The sequence below is a fragment of the Rhamphochromis longiceps genome, linkage group LG1, assembly GCF_057381845.1.
Source record: "Rhamphochromis longiceps isolate RC_006_pf linkage group LG1, R_longiceps_female_GT1.1, whole genome shotgun sequence".
In the NCBI taxonomy this organism is placed as follows: domain Eukaryota; kingdom Metazoa; phylum Chordata; class Actinopteri; order Cichliformes; family Cichlidae; genus Rhamphochromis; species Rhamphochromis longiceps.
Window position 1 is genome coordinate 1,993,736 of NC_140557.1, and position 23,568 is coordinate 2,017,303.

At 48.7% G+C, this 23,568-nt stretch overlaps 1 protein-coding gene across 3 annotated transcripts; it reads left to right on the forward strand.

Moving 5' to 3' along the window:
* Positions 1 to 479: 479 nt before the first annotated feature.
* On the forward strand, positions 480 to 23,535 carry sh3gl3a (SH3-domain GRB2-like 3a). Of its 3 annotated transcripts, XM_085392162.1 has the most exons (11): positions 480 to 697; positions 18,297 to 18,365; positions 18,616 to 18,688; positions 18,775 to 18,918; positions 19,691 to 19,824; positions 20,356 to 20,514; positions 20,620 to 20,723; positions 21,223 to 21,347; positions 21,437 to 21,469; positions 21,885 to 21,950; positions 22,694 to 23,535. In XM_085392162.1, the coding sequence occupies exons 1-11, from the start codon at positions 653 to 655 to the stop codon at positions 22,894 to 22,896; spliced, it is 1,155 nt and encodes a 384-aa protein (XP_085248288.1). In that variant the 5' UTR covers positions 480 to 652; the 3' UTR covers positions 22,897 to 23,535. The 3 variants fall into 3 exon arrangements, with proteins under 3 accessions (XP_085248288.1, XP_085249006.1, XP_085249838.1); XM_085392880.1 differs by lacking the exon at positions 21,437 to 21,469; XM_085393712.1 differs by lacking the exons at positions 21,437 to 21,469; positions 21,885 to 21,950.
* The last annotated feature ends 33 nt before the right edge of the window (positions 23,536 to 23,568 follow it).

Sequence of the window (23,568 nt, forward strand, 5' to 3'; positions counted from 1 at the left end):
TTGCTGTGCCAATGTGGCACAAAGCACTTTAACATTCCATTTCCACAATGTACACTTTCAGGTTTTTTATTTAAAGTTTCAGAGTTTTGATTTAGATTTTCTTATTGCTTATAATGTTTTGCAGTGTCAGGACACACTTCACTGTGTGTTGTACTTGTATGACAAGTGGTAAATAAAGACTCTTGGAATAATCAAGGATTCACGTAAAATGCATGACCACTTTGATCAGGAGCCACTCCTAACAGCTAAAGTGTGCAACAAAGAAGGAACCCAGGAACAACTGTACCAACCGAGAAACAATTTCAATATCAGGAATCAAACAAAATGACACATGCACACATCATATTCTACCCTCATATACATTTTTTTATATCCAAGTCCAGCCCTGCTGCTCAGTGATGTCATGCCTTAATTATTATTTATCTTTTTAAATCCTCGGAGACCTTTATTTTGAAGCAGTTTCCGGTTGGGCCGGCCTCCCGCCGTTAGAGCTTCACTGAGCTCGGGGTCATGCTGCAATCTTAGCGGAGTCTGACTGATGAGTGCGGAGCTGTGGTGTCGGCTGCTTCGTTCTTGAGCCCAGCCTCCGTCGGCCGTGTGTTGAGTCGCTTTCCCGGAGTATTTTGTGCGGGGTTGAAGCCGTTCGTCCAGGATGTCTGTGGCCGGGCTGAAGAAGCAGTTCCACAAAGCCAGTCAGGTATGGAGGCGCCCGACAACAGCAGTTCGGATGCGGACCCTGATCTCCGCTTCAACATCAAACCGTGAACGGAATCAGGCTGTAGTTGGTCTGAAAACACGACAAGTCTGAGTTGTTATCGCTTAAAAATCGTGGGTTTCAAAACGTGTTTGCAGGGTGTGGATGGAGCGTTACTTTTCCGCCCAGATAAGTTGTTTTTATCGGAGATAACGTCACACCAAACACTGCTGGGACAATCTGATGATTTAATCTAATTTCACACACACACACAAATAGATTCATCTTAAACCACAGTTATGGACTTTTTATCAACTTATGTAATCCGGTGAATAATTCGTCTTCATTGTTGTTGCCATACAAGTTCTTGTGAAACGTCAGACTTTGCTGTTTCCACAGTAAAACCAACAGGAAACACTAACAGAGAAGTACACGTAACTGTTTTTATTATGAATGTTTCGAGAGGCTTTAGGTCGACGTCTGGTTTGATTTTATCCCCTGAAAGGAAATCACACATGAAGCCCGTTTTTAGGCTTCATGGCGATGTTTGTGTGACTGAGGCACCAGCCAGATGTTTCGCACCTGCCACAGCTGCGCCGCGCAGTCATTTAAAGGCAGGTGGAGCAGTCTTTATCAGGTGGATTTCACTCCCGGGCTGTACGGTTTGTGTTATCTGGGTGAAGCTCCATTAGACTCAAATACCTTTTAACGTTACATGATAAAAATACCATTGAACCAGTGGAAGGACCTGCTATTCCCACTGCCACCAAAAACACTGTGGTTTGTGGGCGGCTGTGAGTAACATCTAACATTTGGACAACTTGGAAACAGCTCACAGACTGTTAGTCTCAGTGAACCTTCATCTTCACCTTTAAATAAGAATTCGCTCCAGTTATCAGTAGATCACAGGCTGGTTTCCATCAGCTTCCATCAGTCTCAGTGGGATTCGCTACACAGCACTGAATCTGTACGTTTAATACCATGATATGTACTGGTGATGCTGGGTGAATCGGCTCAGCTTGCATGATTTGCTCTCTCTGTTGCATTTGATACAGCAGAGCATGCGAGAAGTATTGATTTCCATCAGTATTGGTGACTGTGCTTGTGGCGCACCACAGGGCTCCATTGTGGCCCCTTTGTCATGTTAGCAGCTGTTCCTTGTGTTCATATTTAAATCGCTTTTATGCTGATGATACTCGGATATATCTGCGCTTTAAACCAAGCAGAAGCTCCTTAATAAATTCCTTCAAATGAAACTAAATCAAACCTGATGGTACAAAAGATAGATGTAGCTGCCATTGTCATCTTGGTGTTTTTAAAATGATGTTAAAAGAAGGATTCTGACGGTGGAAGCTGAGAAGGACCAGGATTTGGGAAATGTTCTTAATGTTTGATTCAGTATGTCTGTGCAGCTTCTCGTGGTCGTCTGAAGAACTTGAAAAAAGGTGGCGACTGGGCTGTTTTAAGAGTTCTTTAACAACCACCTCCTAAGGGGACAACCCCAACCTGGGGTTAAATAGCTGGGACTCTCCACCTTTGTTTTTAGAACTGAAGAAGCTTCTTGGATGAGAACTGAAAGAAGTCCGTTTTATTCAGTACGACCCCAAATGAGTCACAGAGTACTGAAGTGTTAGCAGAGGTCCGGGGCAGCGCCGCTTTGGCGCTGCAGGTATCACCCCGTGGTGGAGATCTGTCATCAACGTGAGCTTCTTCCTTTTAAGACGTTTATATACGTTTTAAAGCACTTGGTTCTTGTTTTAACCTTGAGAATGTTATCTCTGCTGTTCTGTGATTTGCCTTTTCAGTGTCCATTCACCGTTGTGTGTGTGTTTCTGTGAATGGTGTAAACTGTTTTTAATCACGTCCCCTGAATAGTTTCCAGGTTGTTTTTTGGTTAAACGTGCTTCAGATCTGCTCTCAGCAGTGGGGCAGTAGAATAAACTGATTTGATTTGTCATAGGAAGCGGGACTTGTGTGTTGGTTTTAGTCTATTTTTATTGTGTGTTATGTCTTCACAATGCATCGTGGCAGCAGGAAGACACAGAGTGTAGCCCACAGATTGCATCAGAGGCCTTTGCTGCGGTTATCGAGGCAACTTCAGGTTGAACCCTGTTTGTGAAGGTGGGTCACATCTAACTGGGATAAATTGCCACGGTAACTGATGCTGCAGACCCAACCTGCTCCGAAGCACTTACGTTTGAGATGAGCGCTCGATAGGTATGAAGTCAGCACTGACTGACCAATACGATCTCTGGAAACTAGCGTCAGAATTCCTGAAAGTTCCATGTGACCTCAGAGAGTACGGAGCATCAGTAAGATAAAGACTCTGAGTCACAACTTTATTGCTGATTCTATTTTTTATGGCCCTGTAAGCGCTGCTATCTGATCCCACGCCTGTTTGTGTTTGTGGACTCACAGTCGCCACTTTTTCTGCTTTTACTTCCTGCTTCAAACAAACTTCACGCAGCAGATTGGGAAACCCTCAGGAGACTTATGGACCTGATAACCACCTACGTGTGACCACTTACCATGATCGATGATGAAGGGGAAGATATCCTGGATCCCGTCAAAGTCGCTTAATAGTGCAGCCTTGCAGATGAACCTAAACTAAAACGTTAGGAGCTCGGTGTGTTAGTCTTCTTTAGAGCCGTCGTTTCCAAAATGAACCTCGTGTTTCATTTAGTAAGACCGTAAACTCATCAGCAGGGCGTGTAATGAGCCCAGAGACCATGTGAGCAGCAGGCTCGTCTTCTCATAGACTGTAATCAGATTTCTTTTATAACCAGAGGAGTCGCCCCCTGCTGGCCATTAGAAAAAATGCCGGTTTGAGGTCATCTTTCCGTCTTTGGTTTCCACCTTCGTGGAGAGCTGTGGTCAGCCTCTGTTTGAGGCCTGGCTTTGTTTCAGTCAGAGTGCTGATTTCTTCTCTTAGTTAAACACTCGCACAGTGACAGTGAGGCGTTACAGGCCTGGGCCTGTGTTATTATTATCTTTAGCCACATAACGTGATAATTAGTCAGCTAAAGGCTGCAGCCCTGTGTGACTGTGCGCATGAACAAGAGAAAAATGAATCCATAATAAAGAGCGATCCAACCTTTTATTCATCAGTGATCGCCTGTGCTCAGTATTGCTTTTTTAAAAATTACTTTATGTTTTTATAAATAGAATAAAATAGCCCTTTATTGTCATTGTACGTGTGCAACAAAATTGTGGGTGCTCCACATCAGCTGTGCCGGAATAAAATATAAATAGCAGAATATGTACAAAATAAGAGAAGGGCCCACGTTAGACAAGACTTGGTCTGAATAGAGTCCGTGTATGAGTGACGGGGGTTACTCAGACCGTGGCTCAGATTGGTGAGGTGGGTGGGGGGGGGGGGGGGGGGTTGCGTATAAGATGAAGTGTTAATCTTAGGTGCTGCAGCCCTTTCACCATCGACTGAGCAAGTGGCGTTGTGTCTGTCTCTGTAAGTCTGCAGATGTGAGTGTGAATAACAAACAGCTGGCTGATACAGCTCTCACCGTCAGCTCTGGGGTTTGGAGCTGTGAACACACCACACAGAAAACGCACCACATTCTCCAATCGCATTTTTATCTTTACCAAACTTGAACATGTACCCCTTTACTCCTTGAAGGGGGAGTGGGAGTTCCCCTTGAAGCTCTTCTCTAAACTGAGGCCTTTCCGTCATATTTCGGCTGTTTACAGAACAACACGACTGGGTTTGCATCAGCCGTCAGTGAGGGTGCTCTCTGCCAGTCCAGCCGCCCTCAGAAAAACACAGAAACTGCTCAGCGTCATCAAATGGTCATGAAACCAAGACTTTATTGATATACTGAGGTGTCATGTGGGTACTGGGAAGGTCGTCTTTAAGGGGGAAAGAGTTCAAGAAAATACATAAAGGCAGGAGTGGGCAACTCCAGGCCTCGAGGGCCGGTGTCCTGCAGGTTTTAGATCCTGGGTCAGCACACCTGAATCACATGATTAGTTCATTGCCAGGCCTCTGGAGAACTTCAAGACATGTTGAAGAGGTCATTCAGCCATTAAATCAGCTGTGTTGGATCAAGGACACATCTGAAACCTGCAGACACAGGACCTCGAGGCCTGGAGTCGCCCACCCCTGCATTTAGGTGTCGAGTGATGATGGTGGATTGCTCTCTCAGGGTTGGAGGACAGGCAGTTTATGTATCGTGGGATCTTGTTCAAGAATGGTGTTAAGGTGGAGCGTGTGGTGACTGGCAGGATGGTGCTGGTCCACCTTAACAGGTTTAATTTACCCATAATTCACTGCACCAGTATCCTGCTTCAGATAGTCGAGCTCTACAGGGCTCTAAGCTGCAGCCACACTGGAAGCGGTTCATTCGCCGTGCGTCGATTTGAGGCTGATGGATGGTCACTAGTGGAGATTCCTGGCTCTGGTTGCCTAGGTAACCAACTAATGCATTTACTACCAGGTCATGTGTTAATCATCGGGCTGCTCTGAGTGTTTGTCTCCACACATGCTGCTGTGCTTCGTGGACGGACACCTCGCTCCGGGCTCGTCTGCTCCGGGCATCTTTGCTTTGTTCAGTCTGACCGTGCTGCCACTCTTCAGACAGAAGAGGCTTCTCCTGCAGCCTTTCCAAACAGACATACCTGTTCAGTCTTTTTCTGCTTGTGCTGTCATGAACTTCAACCTTTAACCGAGGCCCGTCGAGTCTTAGATGGACCTCTTGGGTTTCTCTAAGCGTCTCACGGTCTGAGCTTGGGATGAATTTGCTGGGACATATTTTCCACACCTGAATGCTCCAGACCTGACTCTGCTGTTCAGGTGACTCCACGGAGGCAGCTTATTCAAATCTGACAGAATAAAACTTTTAGGATTGCAGCTGTGATTAACGAACGCTTCCAGATTGAACGCTGCATACCTCGGCCTCCGCCCTGCAGTGTCTCCTGCCTCATGAAGTAGCTTCAGGTATGTGACTGGTGAGAGCGCTGATGCTGAGCTCTGTTTAATCACGGTGTCCTCTCACAGCAGGCTGTATGAACGCTGTCGTGTCTGTGAAATTATTCCTACGTGCACAAGCTGAAAGTCAACCTGCCACTTCCTGTTTGTGCATCAGTGTGCGGTGCACGACATCATAGATTGTGTTTTATTTTAAACACACGTGAAAGATAAACTCGAGGTCGACTTGGTTTCCACTTTCACTTATTTTCCGTGAGAAAAAGATGCAGACTGGGTGAAACCCGATGAATGCTCAGTGTTCCCTACCTGTGTGTTTTTCCAGGTACCTTTGATCTGTTTGTTTGAGTCCTGCACTGATAACAGTAAAAATCAATGCAAAGCATTTCAGAGCTTCTCTAACGCTGGCGTCACCCGCTGTGGTTTCCTGCTGCTGGAACACGGCGACACAGACTGATAGCGGCGCTCGTCAGCGTCGGCCTCTCCTGCACAGAAAAAACAAATCAGACGTGTTTTTACAGCGAGCTGCTCGTCGTGTGTTTCACGAACATTGTTTGCTGTTCACCTGCTTCCTGACACCGGGGTGGAGACCAGATGAACCAGCAGGAGATAACCGGGAAGGGAAACGCTATCACTTCCTGTTTATTTCAGCCACATCTCTCTTTGTTTCCACTATTGTTGGAAAAGCAGCACAATTAATATAGCAGAATATTTTCTCTGCCCGTTTTGGAAAAATCCTCAGTGCTGGGGGGTTTATAGTTGCACTCAGGTCCAAACCACTACTGAATTCTATGGAACAGCTGCTGCATAAGCCTTAGATCCAGAGTTCCCTCTGATCTGGGACTGTCCACTGTTAGTCCAGTATAGTTAATGTAAGCCAACTGGAAAGAGGATTGGAAAACGTGGCCTGGTCTGGTTTCTGTGGCAGCGTTTAGGTAGCAGGGTCACAATGTGCAGTAAACATCGTGAAAGCATGGCTCCATCCTGCCTCGTATCAAAGGTTCAGGATGCTGCCGGTGGTGTTCGTGCTACACTTTGAGCTTCATTTAAACTCCACATCCTGCCTGAGTATTGCTGCTGACCGTGTTCGTCCGTTTGTGACCGCCATGCGTCACGCCACAAAGCTCAGATCGACTCAAACAGGTTCATTGAACGTGATGACGAGTTCACGGCAGTCAAACGTCAGTCAGCAGAGCGCCTTTGGAAGGAGGAAGGACGGGAGGTTCGTGTCACGGATGCAGACGATAAATCTACAGCAGCTGTGTGACGCCATCCTGTCGACACGGACCAAATCTGCGTGTTTAATCTGAGCCGTGAAGGAGAAGCTGTACCTTCAGTCTCATTCCATCAGAACTTTGTGTTTGTGTGTCTAGTTAGATGTTGGATGATGCTGGTCCAAGATTGGTTCAGAGCGCTGGATCAGGTATCACCAGAACCTGCCCGTCTATCCATCTCACTCCATGACGCTCTGTGTTTACTAAGCTAACATAGCATGGAGCTCAGAGGAAGCTAACAGCACAGAGCCATCAGTGTGGAGGAGTTTCTGTGTGATGAAGGTTATTTTTGTTTCTCTTCTGCTTCAGTCTGCTGCTCAGAGATGCTCTCACAGCCAGACCGAGAGCAGGAAACCAGGAACTAACGTGACGAGAACAGAAAGACTCCCACACTGAGCTGAAATCAGCCTGTAATTTATCCCAGTTTTCTCCTGAATTCAGTAACTGTTTATTCTTGGATTTATTTACTTGTTAGGTTTCATTGAAGAAGTGTTTAAAATGGTCATTGAAGAATAACTGAAGCTGTTGTTTTTACTGATGGACACAGTGTGACACACAGAGACTTCAGGAGGAGAACAAATGAGGCATAAAACAAAGATCTGAACTTTTTTAATGAGCAACAGCAGGAAAAAGCTTCGATGGTCACGTGGACTCGAAGGAAGATTGGAATAAAAACTGAGGAAGAGGAGCTGAAGTGTCAGCTCGGCGAGGATGTCCTGTTCAGGCAGTGGATGTGGATCTTTAAAGGTCCACAGCAGACAGGACAGACTTCACCAGAACGTCTTTTAAAGACAAATAGTGACAATGATGTCATCTACTTGAAACCGCAGGCGTCTTTATTTAGTCCTTGAAGGGGGAGTGGGAGTGGGAGTTCCCCTTTGGGTGATTTTTCTGGTTGAAGCTCGAGGTAAACAGACCGGTCGTGTCTCAGCGGCTCAATAAAGACGAGCTGTGTGAACTGAGCGCGATGTGGGTTTGTGGTGTGTCGGGATCGCGATCTGCCCCAGTCTGTCACTCAGTCACAGCTGTGGTTTTCCTCATCTGCTGCTCTTTTTGCCGTGCAGTCGCTGAACAGGTGGAGCTCGCCATCCGTGACGTTTTAACACTGTTGTCGTCTCACACGCTGAAACCAAACGAGAGCCATAACACTGCCTGTCTTCATCAGAGCGAGGCTTGTTTGGGGATTTTTAGCCCAACCTCTACTTTCAAGCTGACAGGTCTTTAGTCTGATCCAGCTCACGTACGATTTCATCGTCTCAGGCAGCTTAGGGCTGCAGAGCATCGCCTCCATTTCGCCCAAGCGCTGCGTCTTTCCCAGCGTTGTCCAATGAACGATGACCTTTGGGATCAGTGATGTTCATCACCAGTGCTTTGTGAGGACAGTTTGTAGCTTGTGTGTTAAATTCAGGTTATACTGTCTGATCCTGAAAGGCTGAATGATTGGATGCTGTAAAGCCTGCGATACTTTCTCTTCACGCCGGAGGATGGAAATGAACTCTGTCACAGGACTGTTGTGTTTGTGTTTGGGCCACATGGTGTGATCGCACATTAACACCCCGCCCCCCCGACGATCGATTACCTGTGATTGGATGGGAGTCCAGAGAAGACTGTTTCTGTTCTTTAGCACGCTTTACGAGGTTTACGTCCAGGTGTAGCCCACCTCTCCTCCAGTGACAGCGAGGATCGACTCCAGGATCCTGACTGAATGTCGACACATTACATCCTGGTATATTAAGTATTTTTGTCTTGTAATATTCTAGTTTTTATGCAGATGCTTTTCTTGCTTTCATCCATCAGAGAGTTTGTCAAAGGCATTGTTGCTCTTGCAGTTTTGACTTTGACGCGCAGCTTTAGTGCTGAAGTCATTCTCACTCACAGAGTTTGGAAAGCGAGACTCTCGCTGTTTTCTTGAACTTTAGTTATAAATGGCTGAATGTGAGGTGAGTCAAACCTCAGCGGGCACTGAAACGACAGGAAAGCAATGAAATCTAACTGCACAGAAATCGTTGTTTCGTGTTCTTTTAAAAATACATTTTGGAATAACTTAAGAAGCATTGATGTCAGCAGAGCGGAGGTGAAACGATCTCAGGTGTGAGCGGGGGTCTTGATTCCGGGTCTGGTGGAGGCCTCGCTGCACGCCCGCAGCCTCAACGACCTGGTCTGTCTGCAGCTGCAGTTTGTTCTTACGCTAACCTGCTGCGTTCGCTTGCCACCTGCAGCAGGAACAAGATGCCGCTGCTCAGAGATGCAGCTGACAGCTCGCTGCGCCGAGCCCATCCATCTTTAATGATCGGTGATGGAGGACCGAGCCCCGGTCGCCTGGCGGTCTGGCTCATTAACATTTCAGCAGCTCATCATTATCATCATCACTGCTGCTTCCCTGTGACGTAAATCAGCCGGTTTATGTTGGCAGTGCGAGGCGAGAGTCCTCCAGCCGAGCAGCAGAAGGTTTATGATGCAAAGATTTCCCAAAAGGTGAAACGTTACACTGGCTTCTGTTTGATCCCCCGAGGAAACACCCGGTTCTAGCACAGCACGCCGTTTCCTGCTGAGTGTCATTTTAACCAGGTTTTATTTTGTTCATCGGGATAGCAAAGGATGCAGGTTTCTGTCAAACAGGGCAACAGTCTCGGTGCTTCAGCTGCGCTCAGAGCAGTCGTACATGTGTGCGACTCGCCGAGCAGACGAAGATGTGGAGCCAGAAAAACCTGCAGACGATTCCAGTCTGGTGGTTTTTATTGAAGGAACGCTGGCCTGTTATAATATCCTGTTTATCTGCAGTGGAGCTTTGATGTTTTTAAGTTTTGAAGGTGTCAGGTTGTTACTATTGTTACTGCTGTGTAACAATCGTTTTGTTTGAATTGCTTTTCATTTTAGTTTCTTTTGTAATAACCTTTGATCTCGTGATGAAAACGAGTTTGTGTGGCTGAACTGATGCGTTCGCCTGATGGACCTGAAGCCGCGGTTGGCAAATGGTGACATCAGCACAGTGGTGCAAACATTTATACTGGTTTCATGTATCGGCTCTTGCGGTCTTCTGCTGAGTGATGGTGCAGATGAGATCGTTGTTTTGCGGTGGTCTCTGCAGGACGCTCGTCCATGCTGGAGAAACTCACTCAGACTCTGTTAGCTGCAGACGTTACCTTCAGTGTAACTGGGGCTTAATTAAACGTTGGTGGCTTAACTGGGAAACTGACTGGTTCTCACCTGTGACGTGAAGCTTGATCGTGGCCCTGCAGCTTCAGCAGACGGGCTTTTGAGTTTCTCAGAGCCCAGTTAGCACATTTTAATTATTTTATTGTGAGTTTGTTGAAAGTGGAAAACGGCCTAACCTCGGCCCGATGGTCAGACCACCTCTGTTTAAAACTGTGACTCCTGGAAGTTAACGCAGGCAGACGGAGCTGCCGGCGCTCCACACGAACCAGACGACTGTAAAAACAGCAGCTGATGTTTGTCGCTCTGACAACCTTTGCAGGAGTTATCAGAGAGGTGGCCTGAAATCTCCCGACCAGATTAGCTTCTGACTCACCCGATGGAGACGTTTCCTCAAAGACACGGGGAGTCATTTAAAACTAAATGATTTTGTGAAGAAGGTCAAACAAACACACGTGCACCGGCACAGCCCACACTGCAGCACTTTATCACTAGTTCACTTGTTCATCTCCCTGACCTTTGACCCTGAGATGTTTTAAATCGAATATTTTCTCATGACGTCTCTCGGTCGTGTTATCTGACCTTAATGATTCATGGAAGACGCAGAGTGCATTGTCGCTGCGCACTTATTAACTCAAGTTAACAAGTGAAGACAGAAAAGCTTCTCTGCAAGAGTCAGATTTGTTTGTGACAAATAAGTGATCGGTGTAATCAGCTGCCTCTGCAGCGAGTCTCGCAGCCCACAGACGGACTCCATCTCCTCCGTACTCTGCATCTGTGACTCCAGCTTCATGATGGAGGTCTCCACCTGCTGCAGGTTCTCGTTAGAAAACCCATCCAGCTGCAGGAGGAGGCAGAGGAGGAGGAGGCGGGAATTTTCTGGAGAAGCAGCTGATTAACATCAAGAACCAAAACGAGCAGAGCGACGTGCCTGCAGGGAGGCGGGGACTGTGTCACTGTCGGAGAGATGAGAAATAAAACACGAACAAGTAGAAATTGACATTTTTCTGTAACCATGTGATCCATAAACTAAAATGTTGTTTAATAAGGGTTGAAATTTGAACTCGAGCTCATCAGAAGAGTGTTTACTCGGCTCACAGAGCAGGTGAGCAGCACGCTCTTTTCTGCACTGCTTTAACAGATATAAGAGTCGCCCCCTGCTGGATATTAGCAATAATCCAGGTTTAAGACACCTGTGCATTGTTTGACTTCACTTGTCAGAACTTGAAGGTACGCCTGACTTATGATGACATCCAGTGATGTTCGAAGGTCATTCAGCTTGGTCTGTGAACACAAAACCCCACAGCCAATCAGAATGAAGCTGGCCTAAAGGGGGAGGGGTTGAAACTGTATCACAAGTTTCTGCTCTGAAGGCCCAGCGTGGTCAGCAGACCTGACAGGAAGTATGTGAGGCGATGTGTCTGACTGAAGGAACCATAATGACATTAGACGTGACCATCAGCAGTCGACGCGTGTCCCTGTAACCACGGGGGATTAATCCAGTAGTTTCACGCCGTCCTGTCTAACGTATTTTATTTTCTCGTAAATCCTCTCGCGTCTGTTTTCTAGGAGACGACCTCGTTAACTCGTTTCTGTTTGATTCCCTGAAACTGAGCCGCTGTTTGTAGGTCGGGCTCAGAAACAGAAGTGACGGGAAACGCAGCACAATGACTGCAAGGCTGCTGCTTCCTTCCTGCTGAACGCATGAGGAAAGCTCCACCCACGGCGTGCGCGCACACACACACCTGACTGTGAACGCTGTGGTTGCATTCACTGCAGCTCACACTCACTCTGTAGAGTAAAGGCTGCTTAAATATAAAATAATGACACTGGCGAGTGTTGATCAGTCAGCTGGGCCTTAAACACACCTTCGTGGGCGCTGTGTTACTCCTGCGTGCAGTCATGATAAAGTTGCTCTTCACACTCAGACCAAAGATTTTCTCACAGCTGTGATGCGTGTGCGTGTGTAAGTTTAGCGTGTCCAGGGTGATGGCAGCGCTGCTTTGATGATAAATCCAGTCGTAGGTCTGCAGAGTGTGTGCGCTCTTTTATGGCGCAGTCAGATTATTGCTCAACACTGACGCTCAAAGTCCTCGAGTGTAAGTTCGGTCTTATGAATTCAGCTTTGACCTCACGGTGGTTTTCATTAAGGTCACAGGAAGCGTTTCCACAAAGCAAAGGAGGTTTCTTATTTTTGACTCTGCTGATTAGCTGAGTATTGGTAAAGGCTCGCTTAGCAGCAGACACAACAGAGAGCCAATCAGAGAGCAGGAACAGGTCAGGTTGACCTAAGACGTGGTGAGGTTGACGTGACCTTTTCCACATTGTTAGTGGGAGGTTGTTGAAAGCCTCCTGAGGCTGCTGATTCGTCTTTTTTCTTCCTTGCGTGCTCTGACTGTGTTGTGTCTCTAACAGGTCGCTTTTTCCTTTAAACGATGTCTGACTGTCGCGCGTACACTCTGATGGACGCATCGGGCGCAGCCTGGGGTCGTCATCCTGCTTTGTTTCGTTTTGCCTCCTGCACGCAGCGAGGCGGTCACTTTGCTCCGGTCTGCTTCCTCTCTCCTGTTTCCCTGCAGGCCTCTGGTCAGCTCCCTGGTTCTTGATGTCAGTCGGCTGCTTCTCCACAAAGTCTCTGGGTCGCTGTTTCCAACAGCTGCAGCGGGTGGAGAAGCGGCTCCGGCCTGAGCAGAACAAATGTGCTGAAAGCCCGAGTGATGCGAGCGTCGCCGGAGGCGTGAAGTTTATCAGTGGCGTTGTTCGTGTACACGACGCTCTCCGTGTGGGGAAACACCGACCAAGCTTCACGCAGACGTGCAGGAGCGTCTGAGGACCAAGTCACAGCTTTGTTAGCAGGACAAAGCGAGTACTGACCTCCGGCCTGTAATCGCATCAACCTATCAGCTTGTTGATGGTGTGAACAGCAGTGAAGCGTCCCCTCCAGCTCAGCTCTGTGCTCTGGGAGCTCGCTGAAACAATACGTTCCTGCAAACACACACAAAGCACACACAGCTGAATTCCTGTGTGCGTGCGGAGGCCGGTGACTCAGCGTCGCGAGAGATTCCTCTTTGTTTTGACGGGAATCTGCTGCTCGCTCCGGCGGGCGCCGTGGTTTGACCGGTGTCACTCTCTCCCCGTCGTTAATAACACACCTCAGCTCAGAGCGTGACGCTGACTCACAAACGCACAACAACCCAGCTGAGCTCGCCTTCCTGTTTCTCCACTCCTCCAGACAAACTTTCCGACACGATCCGTCACGCTGTGAGGCCGAGCGAAACGCCGAGCGGGGACGGGAGCGCGCGTCGGTGCGGACGAGTGTTAAAGCGTTTAATTAACCTCCGGACGCTTTTGATTAACCTTAAAATCTGAAGTCAGATCTTTTCCGAGAGGTTAAAACAAAAACTAGTTTTTAGTTTCAGGGGAAAAAGAGAGAAAAGTTTTGGACCTGAAGATTAAATTAAGTTTAATGAATACTTAACGACCCAGCGAACTCTACTTCCTTTAAGATGAGTGTGTCTTTGTTCAGTGTGTAGAGCTGTCACATGAACATTTATTCTGTGCATTTATTGAAGTTGAGGTGGGACAACGGGTAGGACCGCCGTCTCACAGAGGCCGTCGCTGCTCTGAGGCTGCACAGACAACATTCCCTGGACTTCCTGGATGTTGTTGGGTGTGTTTCATTTGGACGTGCTGGAGACGCTCAGAGACGCAAACAAATGCCCCAAAGTTTGGTTTGATTTTCAGACTTCGGGCGTGTTCTTGCCCCAACTTAAGATCTTCTGAAGAGCTTTTAGAGTCATACTTCTTCATTTTTAGGCCTTTCCTTTTGGGAAAGTCAGAAATATTCAATAAAAATTGAAGAGAATGCAACAGGTTAATATACGAGGCCTCGGACGCCCTCGCAGAGGCTGGAAGCTGATGTTTACGTGTGCGCTCTGGCTGCAGCGTTATTGCTTGGCGTGTGTGTGTGTGTGCGTGCGTGCAATCTGAGCTGCACAATCAAAGAAATGCTGCAAAGCTGCTGCTGCTTTGATCTGTGAGGAGACGTTAACATCCTGATGAAGATGGCGGCGTGCGGGGAGTCGGCGGGTTTTCACTGCTGAGCCTCGTGTTCAGCGCTCGGGATCATTTCAGCTCTAATGTGTCGGTTCACGTGGAGTCTGCGTGGATTAAAAGTCTGTCTTAGCCACCTGTAACCTGCTGCTAATGCATCTGGCCTGCAGGCTTTGTGCCGTCTCCTCCTCTGACATCCATCAGCTGCCAAAGGCTGCGTTACTTTGGAAACAGTTACACATGGTTACATTTACAAACAGTTACATTTCACTTTACATTCAGATGAACTTCCACGTTGTCCTTCATGATAACACGTTGCCTTTAAAACTGCATCTTTTGCACATGTTTTAAAGGAGACTTGTTAGCGTAGCTTAGTATAAGTCACAGTTCAAACTAATCCATCTTTTTGTTACAGTGTCTTAGTTTAACTCCTGGTGCTCTCGAGGCTGCTGCAGGCCTTTGTCTCACTCTCCTGTCTCTGCCCTCATCATCCTCACCGTGCAGCACATCTTTAAGCTCGGCGTGTGACAGCCCACGGGGTCAAGGTGTCCCACAGAAACCTCCTTGTGATGTCATTTGTCTGCTCGTACACAAACTTTCATTGAGGGTCATTTAACCCCCATCCTGCTCACCCGTGCTGACTGTGCTGATCCAAGGATAAAAACCTGTAATAAAATGTAGCCTGAGCTTGGATTACTGTAAATACGCTGAGCTCATTATTATTAACTTCAAACGTTCAATGGGAACGTCCAACGCTGGAGCAGGAGATACACGTCAGGAAGTGCGGAAAAGAAACCTGAACGTTGAACTGATCATTCTTTGTTTTTAGGAAAAGTCCCGGTCACGTGGCTAACCACGTCCCGACCCCAGCTCTGTGCTTGTACTTCTGTGATGATCTAGACGGAGCGTGCAGCGAGTCTGCAGCGAGACGTTCAGCCTTCCTGTTCAGCGCCCCCTCCTCTGTCCTAGAAAGGCTCTGCCCGTCAGATTGGGCTCATTTCTCTGAGTCTGCTAATTTTACCCAGGCTCTGACCCACTTGGTGAATCTTTCCTGCTACTCGGCAGCACTTGTAGTCGAGCCTGAAGCGCACACACACACACAAACAAACACACCCCACTCTGCGGAGTGTTTGGACTCGACGGTTGGCCGAGCGATCGTGTTGTGACTGCGTTCGTTAAACTACTGAAGGTGACACTAATGCTGTCGGGCACAGCCGGCTCGTAGCTCGGCGTGCAGCCAATCAGAGCTCTGAGTTTATTATGAAACTGAGCAGTTGCACTGCAGCTGGACTTCCTGACGTTTCAGTATCAGGTGGATAACATCCCTAAAACCTTTCTGGGCTTTTCTCAGGAGTTTGTACACTTTTACCAGCTGTGGTAAAAGTGATCGCACAGCTGGGTGCAGCTGGACAGGTGTGCAGCTCACAGGTCTTAGGTTGGTCGGGAGGACGTAGGCTCAGCATTAATGACGCTGTGATGAAAGGCTACTTGTTTTGGGACAAATGTCGGCGGCGGCGTTTCCAGCGCTTCGCCTCGTCCCGTTTATTTAAACGAGATCTTCAGGCTAACTGGCTGATGAGTTACCAGGTAAAGCTCGTGTAACGTGATATTAACAAGCAGGCCTGCAGTTATGAAGGTGAATATTAGATCATGCACAGGTGGGTTCTGCCAGAAAACTTTGTTAGCTGCAGCGCTGCTGGGATGTTCATGGAGTGTGGTCCACCAGTACAGGCAGCTATGTCTCTGCACTGGTTTGTACTGGTTTGCCTTCTTTTGACTGGTTCCATTCCATGTTACTGTCCTCAAAGCTTTAAAAATGGTTTCCCTCACTGATCTGTGCCTCGCTGCAGTTCAGCGGCGGCCTACAGGGACCAGAGATAAGACGGGATGTCCTGTATCGATCCTCGTATTGATCTCATTCTTTGTACTTAATCCAGTAAAATCAGCACCACGAGTAACTGACTGACTGGATGACGTTCAGTTACCTGAAGGAGAAGCTGCATCCGATATGACGCCTCGCCACGGCGTCACTCCGCTGTCGTTTACAGCTGTTTGTGTGATTTGTCAGTGGGCTGTAAACGGCGCCGTATGATCAGTTTATCACATGAGCAGCAGGACGCTGAGAGTCCAACAGCTGAGAACATGATACAGCGCTGAGTGGATGGGACACACCTTTATTACCGGGTGTAACGTGGCTCACCTGTGCTCTTTACACCTAAGACGTCTGACCTCATAACAAACATCGTCTGATCCAGAGGACGGCGTATCAGGTGCATCGTCTCAGGTTCTGCGCTAACGTACGATCAGGTTTAGTTTCTTCTGCACCTGTAACAGTGCTGATGGTCCAGTCCTGGGCTGTTCATGGATCTCACGACGATGTTTGCTCTTTATTTCCTGCTGTAACAGAAAAATCTATCTGTGATAGTGTGGAGCATAGAGCGTGTCCTGTATATGTCCAACAGGTGAGTTACAGGTGAACATGCTCCGCCGTGCAGCTGTTATGAAGGAGAATTATCTACACAGAGCAAACAGTGTGTGTATCCGGCTGTAAACATGTTTATTATGCTGTGAAGTTTGAACAGGAGTCTGTGGGGCTGACTCACTGCTGCCTCTGCTGGACGTCAGAGGAACTGCAGATGTTTGGACTTCACGTGTCTGAAGGTTGATGCTCAGTTGAAGCTGTAGCGGTGCTGCGTGGTACGAAGGTTTGTGGTCATCGTACTCGTGTAGAAGCGTCTCTGAGGTGGACGACACGCTCCGTCTGCCTCAGTAATCCTGAATTTCCCCTCGTGGACGTGATTTCCTGCCGCTCGGCGCCCGTCGCGTCGTCTCACATCTGGTTGAACCTGAAAGTCTCGTGTCGTGTCTCCTGGCAGTTCTCAGGTTAGCAGAGCTGCAGGTTGCTGTGTGATCTCCAGGCTCTGAACTCAGCCTGCAGGTAGTTTTTACTGAGCTGCTGTTACAGGAAGACCTCGTAGTTTCAATTCATGTCGTGAATAAAAGGCTGCAGTCACCACGTAACGTTTTCAATGTTTTGCTGGCTTGTCCGTCCCTCCACAGTACCCCCCACCCTGCATGTTTTTATTGCACATTAGCTTCTGGTTCAGCTCAGCGTGTCTTAAACATGCTGTTTAGTTTTTATAAGCAGAGGATTAAAAAGGCCAAACAGACCTGGGATCAGCGTGCAGAAGCATGAATCAGACTGACCTTAAAGTTTATTGATCCCTAAATAAACACAGATATGGGTCAGATTTCAGCTCAGGCTGCAGTCGCAGGTCTGACTGGCCCACTGCCCCAAATCTGAGAGCTTTACTTTGTGTTCAGAGAATTTTTATCCTCTTTAAACGGCGTCCGCGCTGCTGTTACTGCTGTGTGAGCGCCCGGCAACTCCAACCAAACCGTCAGCCAATCAGAGCCTCTGACAGTAACGAGTAAATGTAATTAAGTTACTCTCAGCGGTCTGCTTTACACCTTTTTACTTTAGAGTGTCATCGCTCAGCACCACCTTCCAAGTGTCGATGCAGTTTACTGTGTGATGTGCACTTTTATTTTGAAAGGCACCGGCCTTCATTATATCACGAATAATGTAAACGTGCTCTGTAAGTGATCAGTGTGTTACTGTTGTCCAGCTAAATGCTCACACTAATAAAGTTTCTTTGAAGTGGCGACAGTGTTACTGCGGCTCGTTAGCCATTGGTCGATGCTCGTGTTTCCTGTGTTTCCTGTGTAAACCCGGCACGTTTACCAGTGTCCATCACACAGGCTGCGAGTGAAGTCAGTCTGTCCGTGTGGAGCTCTTTATAGCCCAGAAAACATGGAGTCACATACGGCGCTGTGTGAGCCTGCTTCAAACAAAGATGTCACACGGCGTGGGAACGAAGTTAAACGTGTGTAAAATCTGCATTTCTAATTGAAATGACCGTCACAGGAGGAGGTCCGTGTTTCGGCGTCTCTTCCAACACCACAGTGACAGATTGTGAGGATGATGTCATCCTCGGATAAATCCCAGAGGCGTTAAACGGTGATTAGTGGAGCGACGGCTGGAGCGTGAGCCGGGTTTACTCAGATGTGTTGAAATTTGAATGCAAGCAGGGAAAACTTTATTGAACACATTCAGAAGCACAAATGTTAACAAATAAAGACGCTTCAGGCCTCTGTGACTCTGTGTGCTCTCTCTGTGCAGCTCCTCAGTGAAAAGATCAGCGGGGCGGAGGGGACGAAGCTGGAGGAAGACTTCTTAGAGATGGAGCGGGTGAGTCCAGCACACGCCGAGGGTTGCGGCCGGCCTGCTCACCGCTTTCACTCATACGCTCGGGACAGAACTGGGAGGTCTCGTCATCTTCAGCTGACGAAACACTTCACTCGGGCCGTCCGCTTTATTTAACTCGCCGTTAAAACGTTTGTTAGCTTTAGGAATTGTACGATTTCACAACAAACTGAACCGTTTGCTGAATTTAATCTTTCAGATGTCATCCTGACATTTAACTGCAACCTTTTTTCAGAAAATCGAGGTGACCAGCAAGTCGGTGCTTGACCTCCTGTCCAAAACAACAGAGTACCTCCAGCCTAACCCAGGTGCGAAACACCTCCATGTTTGCTGTTCTTTGAGCTTTCTGTGCTACAAACTCAAACCTGCGTTTGATTCTTTGTTTCCTCGCCAGCGTCTCGAGCCAAACTGAACATGCTGAACACGATGTCCAAGATCCGAGGGCAGGTGAAGACCACCGGCTACCCCCAGACCGAAGGCCTGCTGGGCGACTGCATGCTGCGCTACGGCCAGGAGCTGGGAGAGGACTCTTTGTTTGGTACCAGCTCTCAGATGCCTCAGGTCCTCTAACAGCTGCACAGAGGCCGTTACAGGCGGCGCCAGCGCAAACCCTGCACTGGCACCGAGGCGTGAGCACGGTCATCTTTGGCCTTTCACTGCAACATTTAACATGGACGCAGCTGCTTAGTACAAGACGCATGCAGAGCGTCAGTGTTACAGTGATGCAGCAGTTTTCAAAGATTGCTCCGTAATAAAATCTGCACAGTGCACCACAAGTTTAAAAGCATCAATGTTGTGAATGCTGCTTTGCCTCCTTCATGGCGTCAGGTGTCAGCGTAACGCTCGGTGTTGCTGAACAGGTGGTCTGCTGCAGAACGCTGCATGTCGGACAAAAGCCTGCAGGACTGTGTGCAGGTTACAGTGCACAGTCATACAAGGCAGAAGTGTCGTTTGTAATAATGGCCAGCAGGGGGCGTGGCCTCAGGTTAGAGGAGGCGGTACGATTGCAGCCTGACGTTCATTTTAAAATTCTGGCCGTCAGAGTCGGAAAGCAGCCGAGTCTGAAACCAAGTCACCGGCCAATGAGTGTGCAGCGTCCCTCCTTTGAGCTGGTCACTCGCTGTGAGGTCAGGATGCAAAGAACTACAGATTTCCTCCCTCGTCGTGTCCCTGTGTTTGCGCCCCTCTGTGCTGCTGTTAGTCGGCTGCGTGTGTCAGTGTTGAATGAGGAGTTTGTACCTTGTAGATGATTTTATTGAGATCACTGTGATAACGGCTCATTGGAGGCGGCACCTCTCTCTGTCCTGCAGGATGCGCTCTGGTGGATGTGGGTGAGGCCATGAGGCAGATGGCAGACGTGAAGGACTCTCTGGACATAAACGTCAAACAAAACTTCATTGACCCCCTGCAGAATCTACAGGACAAGGACCTCAAAGAGATCACGGTAAAGACAGACGAGAGACTGCGAGGTTCTCTGACCGCTGGCGCCGTTTGCAGCGCAGCAGAAACACGCGCTGAAATTTCTGCAGCGAATTTGCAAACGGTTTGAAATCTGCCTGTCGGGGCGCTGCACGCACAGATCATCCTACCTCCGCTTTACTGCGCGAAATGCTGTGCAGCAAACCTGCAGCTTCTCCTCTCCGTGTGCCGAGCTAATGCTAGCTGCTAACCCTCTGACCTGCACCTGGACTCTCAGGTGTGTGGGCGGAGTCACATCAGATATTTGGGCCATTCTTCTGATCGTGAATTTCACTCTTACACTCGAGTTTTTAGACGACGTTATCCTCAGTACACTCGCCTCTTATACGCTGCTCGTGGCGTTTAGCCTCGTGACCTCCACCTGCACACGCCTGATCACTTCGCCTCCACATCAGCTCAGTAAATCTGTTCACGATGGTTTTAAATGAAATGTTTTTGTAAAGAAACACACAGTGTGACGTGCGTGTCGACGTGTTTCTGCCGCTGGTGTTCGCAGCATCACCTGAAGAAGCTGGAGGGCCGCAGATTAGACTTTGACTACAAGAAGAAGCGTCAGGGGAAGATCCCGGACGAGGAGATCCGGCAGGCGGTGGAGAAGTTCGACGAAAGCAAAGAGCTGGCTGAGAGGAGCATGTTCAACTTCCTAGAGAACGACGTAAGAGACGCGAAGACGCGGGTAACGGGGAGGGTTTCACACGTGAGACGTTATCGTTTAACGTGCGTGTGTGCGTGCGTGTGCGTGTGTGTGTGTGGCCACCAGGTGGAGCAGGTGAACCAGCTGTCAGCACTGATCAAGGCGGCGTTGGAGTACCACCAGCAGTCGTGTGAGATCCTGCAGGAGCTCAGTGGGAAACTGCAGAAGAGGTAAGAGAGCCGCTTCTCCTCTGCTGCGATCGGGGTTCGTGTCTGCGTGGCGTTCGCGGCGCTCGCGGCATTCTTCGGGACGTCGTTTCACGCTGTGAACAGCAGGTCTGTCAGCAGCGTTTTTAAAGCGGGAGCTCACTGAGTTTGTCTGTCACCGAAGGTGTTTTTCACACTTCAGGTTCTGTTCTTGATGAAAGCGTCTGGATTTGGCCGCCGCTCGCTGTCGGCGGATTGCGCAGACATCAGAAGTTTTATCCTCCTGAAATGTCAGAGCCTGTTACTCCATGTTTCCATCAGTAAAGGCTAAAAACACTTCTTTGGTCCTCGTTAAACACGCGCTCGGTAAGGTAGAAGTAGCGAGTAAGAGCGCTTATAAACCCTGAAATTTGCTGAGATCTGAGGTTTGTGGGCCCGTTTCCCCTCGGAGCGTCCGGTCTGCCGCCGGAGAGGAAATGTCGGCTTTGATTCGAGTCGCCTCCCTCTCTCTCTCCTCCTCCAGGATATCCTCGGCCAGCAGCCGGCCCAAGAGAGACTTCAAGCCAAAGTCGATCAGGAGCAGCATCGAGGTGCTCGACAGCAACCAGCACAACGGCCTGTCCTACAGCTCCTCGCTCAAGTCCACGGGTACGCCGTCCGTCTGTGCGTCCGTCTGTGTGTCTCAGTTTGTTTCCATCGTTGCGTTGAGTCCCACTGTTCTTCTTCTGCTGTTATAGATACGCAGATCAGCCACACACTGAACGGGAAAAGTAGGTATTCCTTTATGCACACACACATCATGTTCATCGTGTGGGAATGTTTCCATTTTTACAAACTGACAGTGAACGTCTCACCTGTTTCTGGGCGTCCTGACCGCTGCTCTGCTGCACACAGATGGAAACTCGAGCTGTGACGTTCACAGGAAGTTTATCTCTCCATTTATGTTTAATTTAAAAACCTGAGCTCAGCTGCACGTTGTCACCTTAAACTCTGACACAGTGACGAGCTCCAAACGACTAACAGATGAAGCGAGGAGTAGACGTGAAGCTTTTCCTGCAGCTGTTGTTGGAACGCTGCTGCCCTCTGCTGGTGGCAGTCTGACACCACAGCGGTGCTCTGATCCTCTCATTGTTTTTGTTGTTTTGTGCTCATCGCCATCTCCATCTGTCTCCACATGTCATCCAGCTGATCACATATCATCTGTGCAGCTGTCATGGCCCGACACCCCCGCTACCAACGGCAACGCTCACCGTGAGTAACGCACGCCGACGCCGTCACACATCTGCCCGCATCTGTGAGCGGCAGCCCCGGGATTTTGTTTTTGATATCCAGCAAAACGACAGTAAATTTTCAGCTGGTCAAACATGAGATGTGGGTGAATTTTGTTATTTTTCTCCTCGTGATCTTCGTCTGTCGGTGTTGTCACGGAGCAAACGTCACCCACTGGATGTCTTCTTACCGTCTTTGTCTGGATGAGTAACCTGCTCTTTAACCCTGTTTCAGACAAAGCTGGGATATAAATTTTTAAAATATGAAACTGTTTGCAAATAATGAATTTTAAATCTTATTTTAAAGAGAAAATTCCAAAAATGGCAGATCAGAGGCTGAAACTGAGAGATTTGATTGTTTCTGTTCATCCATTTAGCTCTCGACCCATGCTGGGGGGGTCTGTGTGCTGCTGGGGGGATCTGTGAACAAGACCCCCCCAGCAGAGGACACACGAGTCCACAAACCCAGCAACCTCGCTCAGACCAGGTGTACAGGGCCTGGAGCCGGGCTGAGGGAGGGGCTGCCGGGTACTAGGAAGGAAGGAATTAGGAAGAGTGAATAAAGGAGGGAATGAAATAGGAAGAATAGAGGAAGGAGGGAAGGAATCAGGAAGAAGGAAAGAGACTCGCGGTAAATCAGAGCGTTGTGCTTTCATTTCGCCGCTGCGTCACGAGCCCCGTCCGTCCATCAGAGGTTTTTAAATAAAGTTTTTGTTTTGTCTGCAGAGCCGGAGGTTTTGGATCAGCCCTGCTGTCGCTCCCTCTACGACTTTGAGCCGGAGAACGAGGGCGAGCTGGGCTTCAAAGAAGGCGACATCATCATCCTCACCAACCAGATCGACGAGAACTGGTACGAGGGCATGATCAACGGCGAGTCCGGCTTCTTCCCCATCAACTATGTGGAGGTCATCGTCCCCCTGCCTCAGTGAAGAGCGCCACCGCCGGGCCTCCGCAGACTCTCCTCGGCCCGACTCGGGCGTGAGCGTGCGGCGGATTCTGTTTCGGACCACAGACGCGGCTGTTTCGTCCCGGCCGACTTCAGATTAAACGTCTCCTTTACTTTTGTCGTCTGTTGATATTTAAGAACCTGAACGGAAACCCGAGCCTTTAACGGGGCCTCAACCTGTCGCTCCGCCCACCGTCCAGCACCGCCGCCTCTGCCGGGTATCCCGACGCCGCCGTCCGACCACTACGAACATTTCCTCACTTTATGGTCACGCTAGTTCTGCTAAAAGTCACCTTTCAATGTTTCCTGGTTGTGTCAAAAATGATGTGTTGCAAATCAGAATCAGACAGGAAGTGAGCCGCTCCACATTCCCACAATCCAAGGATGGAGGTGCTTTTATTTTGAAATGGAGCTCGGCCAGGTTCTGGTTTTAATGTGAGAGACGTGAGCGGGTGGAGTTTGGTCTGTGTGACTTTGTTTGAGGCCCAAATCTCATCCACTTCATCCTGACTTCACTTTGTTTCTTTGCTTTTGTAGTTTCGGCGTCGTTTCTGTCCTTGGTTACAGCTTTACGCTGAGACTGGGACGTGGACAGCAGGAGACGTTTTAATGGTTTCAGAAACACGAGCAGTCAGGCGATCAGTCGTGTTTCCCT